At 26.4% G+C, this 10,062-nt stretch overlaps 2 protein-coding genes across 4 annotated transcripts in view; one reads left to right on the top strand and one right to left on the bottom strand.

Moving 5' to 3' along the window:
• Positions 1 to 925: 925 nt before the first annotated feature.
• Positions 926 to 2,503, bottom strand: LOC111030513. Its single transcript, XM_022310046.1, has 4 exons — positions 2,477 to 2,503; positions 2,136 to 2,397; positions 1,750 to 1,966; positions 926 to 974 (listed from the first exon to the last, which is right to left on the bottom strand). The coding sequence occupies exons 1-4, from the start codon at positions 2,501 to 2,503 to the stop codon at positions 926 to 928; spliced, it is 555 nt and encodes a 184-aa protein (XP_022165738.1).
• A 6,397-nt stretch (positions 2,504 to 8,900) lies between these two features.
• The window catches only part of LOC111030425 (FH1/FH2 domain-containing protein 3), a 44,952-nt gene continuing 43,790 nt past the window's right edge, over positions 8,901 to 10,062 (top strand). For all 3 annotated transcript variants that reach the window (XM_022309922.1, XM_022309913.1, XM_022309906.1), the window contains exons 1-3: positions 8,901 to 9,201; positions 9,287 to 9,346; positions 9,411 to 10,020. In XM_022309922.1, the coding sequence (XP_022165614.1) occupies positions 9,175 to 9,201; positions 9,287 to 9,346; positions 9,411 to 10,020 (697 nt within the window). In that variant the 5' untranslated portion in view covers positions 8,901 to 9,174. The remainder of the gene's footprint in view (positions 9,202 to 9,286; positions 9,347 to 9,410; positions 10,021 to 10,062) is intronic.

Here is a 10,062-nt window from a genome sequence, read left to right as displayed (position 1 = left end):
AAAAATTGGCTCTCTAGTAACTTTTAGTTGCCCATCCCTGCTATAGAGTATAGAGTATAGAGTTTAGCTATTGTCTACTGCAATTGTGTAGTATAAATAGGTGTATAGAATACCATTTCCATATCTCATATGGCATATTATAGCTAGGTACCTACATAAATTTAGAATATGAATATTTAAAATGTTTATTTAATATTATGTTTATTTTATCATAATGAACAATGTGCATTTGAACATTAATCATCTATTGTTGTTTATTTTGACATTCACAGACAAACCTAACCTGAAAAAATATCTAAAACTACTATGGATTCGTGTCCTTGCTGTATTATAAAAATACCCATCAAGGCAGATCTATGAATAAATATTTTCTTGGAGTGCATTGGGAAAATTGTATGAAAAATAATTGAGTTAAATAATAAATGAGTGGGTGAATCATGACACCTGATTCATCCCCCATATTCCATTCCATTGTTGAAATACGTCACTGACTAATCACTAATGTAAAACAGTGGGTAGGTACATTAAATAAGTTTCAATTTATGTTCAAGAGTACATCAATGAGTCAGAAATTTAAAATAAATTGAACTATAATATTAAAAAAAATATACATTCTATTTTGTTAAATATATTAAACACGCCATTAGGTAAGATCATAGGTTAAGTATAGGTTGTACACATAAACTGTAGTAAAACAGAAAAAAAGTACCTACTACACTAATTTTTTATGTCTGTAGTAATAAATAATATGAAAAGTGTAGTACGAGTAATTCAAATATATATTACAATGCTCCATCTATAGATTATTAAAATAAAGCAACAGAAGTTATGTATGTTGCTTAATAGATAGCGCTATGTTTATGATACAAATATTTTTCAGTTTCTATATTTTCTTCGAACAATAATTTGATGGCTTTTTTGTAGCTTAGTCTTTTTTCATATATTTCACCACATAGTTATGGAAACGAAAATCTCTAAGTAAATAAAAAAAATATCATGTATAAATTGTATATCTATTAATATATTTCATTAAATTTTACTGATTTTCTTTACAGACGTTTAAGCTTACATTATTTTATAAATTATGTTTTTTTTTTTAAATTATGATTAGAAAATAATATTTTTGTAACAAAACCTAGTGTGTTTGAACTTTGAATTTATATTGTAATTGGATATATAATGTTACAACTATTGTTTAGAATATTGGTACTTTAATTACGAAAAAAATGATGTATGAGTCATGGGTATACGACTATTGACTTTAACTGTAGTCTATATATAAGTATAACTTATAGGCCACTTATAAACTATTTTTTATAAACGCTTAAACTTAAACTCGGAAATCAGAATATAATTTTATTCTAATAGCCTAAGAATACATTTTAAAATTCGAGATAACTGTATCCTTTATATTGGAAGTCGTTTATTTTTTAAATTTTTTTGTCTTGTAAAATGTTTAATATAAATCACAGGGTATCTTTGTATTTTCATAATTATTATAATACAATAAATTGACGATTAGTACTGCATTGTTTACAACTTTTTAGAAGTTAGTTTATAACTGTGTAGATACATTTTCAGTAGGTGGGTATAAACTATAAAAAATATATTATTAGAAATAACAATAACATTTTTTTAAAAAATAACTTATTGTATCTACTTTAGCTAACTTATTTAGTTCTTATTTAGTTGGTCTTTCATTATTGCTTTTGTTCAAATTTTAATTAGAGATAACTATAACTATTTTACTTATTTTTTGGATTATGATCCATCCTGGTTTTGGACATAGGTACACTGTCTATAAATTTCTTCCACAAATCAGACATATCTTTATGTCTCAAAAATGACAATTCATCAGTAGTTTTATTTTGGTATTCTGTATTTAGTGGCAAGGGTAATATATCAAATCCTGGCAAAACTATCTGCGGTGGATCAAACTTGTGATCATTATAATTTGGCAATGAAACTAAAAAGTTTAATTTCAATGTATTTGAAATAAAATTAAATTCAATGACTGTTCATGTAATGATTGAATATTATGATAATTTACTATATGTGTAGAATTTTAAAGATAAAGAATAGGTATGTCCTTTTTAACTTAAATTATATTTATCTTATAAATATATAATTTATACCTAATCCTGGTGGTAATGTATTGCTCGAAAGTTCATCACTAAGTTTGCCTTGTACATTTTCAATATCACGCCTTCGAAATGTACTATGAACTGGATTGTATAAGTTTGATTTCACCCCAGCTAGATTTGTTCTAGGTATGTTTTCTGACAATAGTTCTGGCTTTAGTTTATCCTTTTTATTGTATTGACACCCACCAATCAAAAAGTCTCCAAGGCGTTCCGACGTATTTTGTTTTGGGTTTTCAATTTCAGATCTTACGTTCTGAAATACAATTGTTATTTAACAATTAAATTTTTAAGAATGAAAATTGTGTACCAAAGTTATAAAATACGAGATTTACTTCTGCAGCATCAGTCACAGCGTACATTTTGATTTTAAATCTAATAATTCCTTTTTCCTACTTTGAGTGTATTTTTCGTTATTTTATAAAATATAAAAAATGATATACATATTGTGTCCTTGGTTACATGTATGTAGTGCACAAGAAAACATGATTAATATTAAAGAACTTAATAGTTATTACTAATTATTATGATGATGATTATTATTTTTTTTTTTATTAGGCGGCAACTCTGGCCATTGAGTGTGGGGTAGTACGGTAGGGGTTCTTTTGTATATCTTTAGTAGGTTATATAGTGTTTGTGTATGTGTGGTAGTAATTTTTAAAACGCATCATTATTCAAATAAATGATAATGTGTTTAACAATATTATTATTGTCTTCTATGATTTTTAGAGAATTTCAGCTAGTACACGTTTTCTTCATACTTAGACTAGTAAGCGGTGGGAAGTCACACATACTTCGCGAGCGATGTCTGATTTTAATTTTTGATGTATGTATGAGTTCTTTAACAAAATATCTAGGTTATTAGTACAATTTTCAATTTTTAAAGAATCTTAGAATTAAGATATTATCTTAAAAATTCTGTAAAATAATTGCATTACGTTTTTATTTATTTTTGAACATTTTGGTTTTCAAATTGAAAAAGTGATTCCTAAAAAGCGTAGTCTAAGAACGAATATATTCAATAAGTATTATATTTAACAGTTTTTTCGAAACTATAATCGACGTTCTGAAAGTATGTTTAATTTATTACAGCTTATGTAGTTGGTATGGTTATGCATCCAAAAATATTTAAATGTACTTAATTTTCTGCAACGCATTGACATGACGTATGTGCACTAGTGATAGTTGCATTCGTTGGGTGCAGCCGGTAGATAACGAAGTACACACAGTCACACATGATCAACACAGCCAAAATGTATATGTCATAAGAATTGCCTAAATATTACTCCTTAAAATATAATATTATGCTATGCACCAGCCTCCTGCCCCTTTAACTTCTTAACTAGGTACTTTATTACTAAGTATCTACTGGCAGGTGACCTAATCTTTATTTTTAATTTTATGTTTTCAATTTACTGCACTCATGATTGAAATTCAAAATGTCATGAATTTTTAACAACAAATTAATTTGCTAAGTTTCCCAATTTGTATGAGTTTTTTCGAAACTTACCAAAAAAAATACTATCTTACATAAATGGAAAAAAATAGAAATAGTATAAAAAAAATTAAAAGTTGTTGAGTATTATATCATGTATTTATGTTTAGAAAATGATAGAAATACTTGTTGAAAAATGCAGATCCGTTGTATTATTTTTTGAATTAGTTTATTAATGATATAATGTGGGTATTCTGGACTAATATTTTGTATTAAATATTTGGTGAGCTTTTAAGATGCTATCAGTTGCTACTTTAGGTGTGATAGTCTTTATTTACGATGAATTATTAACATTGCCCATACGGCTATAAGACTATACAAATAAATGCATTTTTAATTTTAATAATTTATTCAAAGATTTATTACCATTATTATATGATAATATTGTAGATAATTCTAATTTTAAAAAATAATTTCACTCTAAAATATCATTCTACGCTCTGTAAAACAAAACAGTAGATATGGTGCAAGTTGTAGATAAGATATAGAGGCATTAATAATGTGGACAATATTATAATTATTTAGGTTATGCTCTAAATATGGCACAGATAGGTTTCACCGGAAGAGTCAATGTTTAAACGTAAGTTTGTTTTAATTTTATATTGTGACTTAAATTTAGTTTTTGATTTAAAATAAATATTTAATTCACTGACAAATTTTATAACTGATATTTTTTTTTCCAACCCAACGTTAAAACGATTAGTTGAAGCGTATTCGTAACTTAACACACTCAACTTTTATTTTTCACCTAATATCTATATCACTGGTACGTATGTTGTTGTACACTTAAAATACAAACATTGACTGTGAAAATTGTCTATCCTATTTAGGCCATTTCGTCAAAATAACTAATAAGCGAAGGTATTTCATTATAATAATTATAGTTAGACATAGACCTAAACAACAAGGGCTATAAAGACGCTTTTCCAATCCCTCTAGTTGCACCAATGTAATTATTCTAATTTATAATAATCACTATCAAAATGTCTTAATCTTAATAGTGTTTTGTAAACACAAATCACAATATTGAAATTATGCAGTTTCTGTTGCCTATATTCTGTTGAGAAGGCGTTTGAATGTTTTAGAATAACAAGAGATACCTACTCTATTATTATATAATTATTATGTATTATAATAAATATGTTGAATAAATAATAATTGTGGTTATAAATTATATAAAATTATGTTTTGTTGAATAACAATATGAATAATAAATATTATAACACAATTTTGAAAGAATTGAAAGCTGATATTATCAAGTTCATAACTACTATATGAGGTAATTTTAGATTCTGAGCGGAGCGATGAATTTATTGATTTTACAATGATGTGTGTTTATTTTTGTGTCTTTGTACACAATTATAGTCAAAATAATCCTCCAATTTTCAACTTAAGTATCTCTTTTTTGATTGAAATTTGAATCTAGTTAGTGCATTCGAAGGTAAAAATAAAATTCCAGGCAGTTTTCAAAAGCACAGGAGGAAAAAAAATTAAGGAAAAACGGGAACTCTTATGCAAAATTGGTTTGACAAAATCGAAAATTTGTAAATTATTTTGAGTTAAAAATTCATAAAAATGTTTTATTTGGAACTACTATTTGAAAATTTAGTATAAGATTCTACGCAAGCAGTTAATATCGTAACCAGAAAATCTTAAAAATATATATTCACAGTTTTTTTGTAGTTTTTTTAAATTTGGACGAAATTAGATATTTAAACAAAGAATAATGATTTTAGTTTTGTATTGTAATTCAAAAATATTTTTGGAAGGTATTTATTATATGCAAATAATATTACTTCAACTTACCGGCTACCGTGATAATAGTAACAATAAAAAATAATAAATATAATATAAAATATTCTAAGCTGACAAACCGCCTCCGCTCAGAATCGTTTTTCGTTATTATATCATTGGATTCAAATTTAACACCATCCATTACAGTGTCCCATTTGTAACCTATAGTACAAAAGAGAGTCACCCACTTACCAGCTTTTTTGGTCTTTTGGGTGTCTGTGCATGTGACAATTTTTGCAATAATAGTTTTTGATTTTGTTAGTTACTTACCTTGTATTTTATTACAATATAATATTACCACCGATAAACATTTATCCAGCAAATTTAAATCTATTAAATAGTGGTAAATATTTGATGTATAGGTATTTAAATCTAAATTATTCAACAGTGGGATTCTTATGATTTCTGTTCTATATATATATCTATAGTTTAACACTTATTTACATTCCAAATGTCTCGGCCCAGTATGATATCAATCTAAACGACTAAACCTAATGTGTATATTATGTGCACCTACTGGATATTTTAACCTAGTTAGAAATATTTGTGTTAGTGATAACATCTTAACATAATACATCATTTTAGATAAAATCTTTAAAAGTACAATATCTACTGATAACATAGTTATACGTTTTTAATCAAATTCAAATAAATATATATTCTTGAAAAGTTTTTGTCAAAAATAAAATTTATAATCAACGATAATTTTACAGAGGCTTACGAGTTATGACTGGCGTAGTTTAAGTAAGGTGTTTAACATGTCACGCTTTTATTAGCGGTTTTAAAATATATTTTCTATTAGTAGCTTGCTTTTAAAGTTTATTTTTAATGATATCTAAACTAAACACACAGGGTTCTTAAATAAAACAGTACAATTACAAAGATTATTGTATTATGATATAATACTACTTATTTATAATAAATTATGAGCAATAATATAACATTTTACTTTTTTAATTCGTACGTAATTAATCTTCGAACAATATTTTATATTTATGTAAGTGATCACAAAATTAATTTTCTAATTCATTAGCTATTACTATTTAAGTTTAGATCCCGTTGTTGGTAACACCTATTCAATTTTCAATGTTAAGGAGCGAAGTGAAAGAGGTAGATTAATGTTTTATTCTCCGAATAAAAGATAATTGTGCAGTCATTCAAAACAATTCTAGTGTAGGTTACTTGTAATCAATTCAATAGTGAGTGGGTGATATAAATGGAAATGTATCAAATGCTTTTCACATATTAAATATTATATTAAACATTAACTAGTAAAACTGATACTTTTTTATAATAGGTAGGTATAGTCGTATAAGTACAAAAAAGGTGTTTAATTTAAATCGGATTTCTGCGAGTATAGCAAATTATAATAAAATATATTTTAGGCACATATAAATAATTGGTAATTTGAAAAATTGATAAATATTTGATGTAATCATGTAAAATAAATATAAAATAGTATTATTCATTAATTTTATTTTATTTTTCACATCTTAACATACAATATTATACATTTATACGTAATAAACATTTTCCCCTCCAGTCATGTGCGAGGCGTTCGTTCTCATCATTTTGATGGTATCATGGAAAAACATAAAATTAAATATTATTATATAAAAGATTTCAGTACTAATATTATGCTATAGTAACTAATAACTTATCAGTGATAAGTATGTAATAAATACAATGGTGTAATAACTAATAAACATTATAATTTATAAATATAAAAAATTGTATTTATTACTTATTTTATATAACTGATAGATACACCTAATTATTTTATAAATAATAAATATATAATGAGTTAAATATATTAGGTTTATGATTATTAAAGAATATTCATTGTTTATTTAATTACTCACAATAGCATTATACTGTGTCGAGTTCCAAGTATTGTTTGTACTAAATTGCATTTAAACATTTTAAACCTACAACTAACATCACAAATACCTATACCAATTTTTTATTACGTATATAAGAATAAACTACGAATTGTAAAATGTATTGTATTAATTCTAATGAATTCTCATACGTATCCAATGAGTTATATCAATATTTAATTTATTCAAACTTATGTAGGTATATCTAAAAATATTATTTTAAAAACTTAAAGTCAAGAAATACCTATCACTCATTGTATAATCTTAAATCATAATACATACAGTGACTTTATGGTATCAAAATGTATATATCTTACAGTTAACAACACATACGACAGTCATATTCAAATTATATTATAAGTCATATCTTATCTAGACTCGATAAGTTTGAAAACTAAAAATTAAATAAATTGCTAAACAAAAGATGTCCAAGGCATATGAAATATATTTATTTTTATTAAAATATAGTCACATTGCGTGAATATATTTCAAATGTATTAATGTGATTAGGTATATTATTGGTTATACGACATTTAGAAACATATATCTTGGTTTCATAAATATAATTTGAATATGACTATCTTATGTGTTGTTAACTGTAAGAAATATACATTTTGATACCATAAAGTCACTGTATCTGTATGTATTATGATTTATGATTATACAATGAGTGATAGATATTTCTTGGCTTTAAGATTTTAAAATAATATTTTTAGATATACCTACATAAGTTTGAATAAATTCAATATTGATATAACTTATTGGATACGTATGAGAATTCATTAGAATTAATACAATACATTTTACAATTCGTAGTTTATTCTTATATACGTAATAAAAAATTGGTATAGGTATTTGTGTTGTTAGTTGTAGGTTTAAAATGTTTAAATACAATTTAGAACCTATAATACAGTTGGAGCTTTTGAAAAATATATTAAGTGCATTAATTTTCTTTTATTCGTGTGTTATTATTTTTTTATAGCTGGTACATCACGGTTATTTTGTTTTTTAAACTCATACATCTGCAAATTACAATCAAAATAAATCATTTTTAATATATGTATTCATTTTGAAAATATAATTTACGGTAAATACAAGAAAAAAATGAAAAGTATACATATCATATTAAATACATTTTGGCTAGAAAAATGCGTAGTTGTACAGTAATTATGGTGTTTTGGCAGTTTCTACTGCGGAACAGAACATATTGTATTCTCGGACGGATATATGTTGGTCCGGGGATAGAAGAGATTCATAATAGACAGATTGCTTGTGTGCCAAATTTCTACAAATGCAGCCTAAATGGACCATAATGTAATTTAACGTCTACCAGACACACAGACTGTGTTCGCTTTTCCTAGTTCTCGGTTTATAGTCACTGTCCACTGAAGTCTGTAGCTGTGTAGGTACATCTAAACAGAACATTACACTGTTTATCCTAAACTTTACACTTAAAATTAATAATATGCCATGTTAATATTTAATCATTTAATTATTTTATAAAAACAATAATTTTTTAGTATAAATGATTTTTATTTTTGTATTCAGAAAATAATTAATAGAAAATCATCAAATATTATTTTTATTTAAAATTAAATTTTAATTTTTAATCGAAGCATTTCTTTAGCAATTGCCCAATTTTAGTTCCACAAGTTCTACATATGTATCATTTTCGTGTTTTTAAATCGCATTTGGCTTCAAGTTCGCACTAGGCACTTTTAGTTAAATATAAAAATAACCATTACGGGATCAGTGGACGTGGAGTTGGCCCGCATTCAATACTCCGGTGCACATTGCGTTGTTGACATTTCATATCCAGCAGTCGTACTGTAGCTATACGTCTTGATAATATGCAAATGTAATCATGACTTCGTCGTATAGAAACTCACGGGTAAGTAATCTAATTAAATTATTGTATTTATATTATTTGTTTTTGTTTTGTTATAATCAAAGATGTTTAATTTATTTATTAATAGCCACCATGGAGATCTCCGAGTCAAAGTTATACATCGGCTCCAGAACGTCCTACTACTTTAGTAAGTATCATATATATTAAAATATTTCAAAATTGTAAACAATATTTTTTTTTAATAATTTTAGGGAACAAGTTCAAACCGTTTTTTAAGTGGAAGTTCATACAGGGCCTTAACGGGGAATTCAGCTCTACCAACTCGTACGTACGGTGGCGATTCAAGCTCCGTAACTGCACTAAAAGACAAATTTTCTTCCATTGCGAGGGACAAAGCTGTATTAGCTGATAAAAGGATGAGAGTGGCGTCATCTGGTTTTGGTAACAAACCTACTCTGAGAACTGGAAGTGCTAGCCGCTTTGGTGCGCCGATTGTTCGGAGTCCGATCAAGGAACAATCTGTAACAGTTTTCGGAGTATGCAATGTACCAGATATAGAAGCAGATACTCCAGCTGATATTATGGTATCGGTAGTCACTCGGAGTACGTCACCTACACCTCCTGCTCATAGTACATTTCTACGAAGTAAGCATGCTGGGCAACAAGAATTTACTATGTTAATGGTACCACGAAAATATGAAAGAGGAGTGGATGTCAATTTACAAACCGACGAAAGATTCCTCCGGAATATGCCTAGTTTAAAAGTAGTATCTTCAATTCCTATACCTAGGTATGTTGGTAGTAGGTCAGGCTATAATTATTCGAAATCTAAAGACTCTGGATCAACTAGTGATAATTCAGGTACGTTATTTTTTATTTATTTAAAAAAATAAAACATAATAG

This window comes from Myzus persicae, unplaced genomic scaffold, assembly GCF_001856785.1.
Source record: "Myzus persicae strain clone G006 unplaced genomic scaffold, MPER_G0061.0, whole genome shotgun sequence".
Lineage (NCBI taxonomy): Eukaryota > Metazoa > Arthropoda > Insecta > Hemiptera > Aphididae > Myzus > Myzus persicae.
This window is presented reverse-complemented; position numbering and strand designations above follow the sequence as displayed.

Excerpts from the sequence above, each read along its gene's own strand:
- LOC111030513 (XM_022310046.1), bottom strand. The coding sequence starts at position 2,503 with ATGTACGCTGTGACTGATGCTGCAGAA. Across the intron at positions 2,398-2,476 it reads CTGTGACTGATGCTGCAGAA|AACGTAAGATCTGAAATTGA; the intron begins GTAAATCTCGTA and ends ATTGTATTTCAG. Across the intron at positions 975-1,749 it reads GATCATAATCCAAAAAATAA|AGATTTTCGTTTCCATAACT; the intron begins GTAAAATAGTTA and ends TTATTTACTTAG.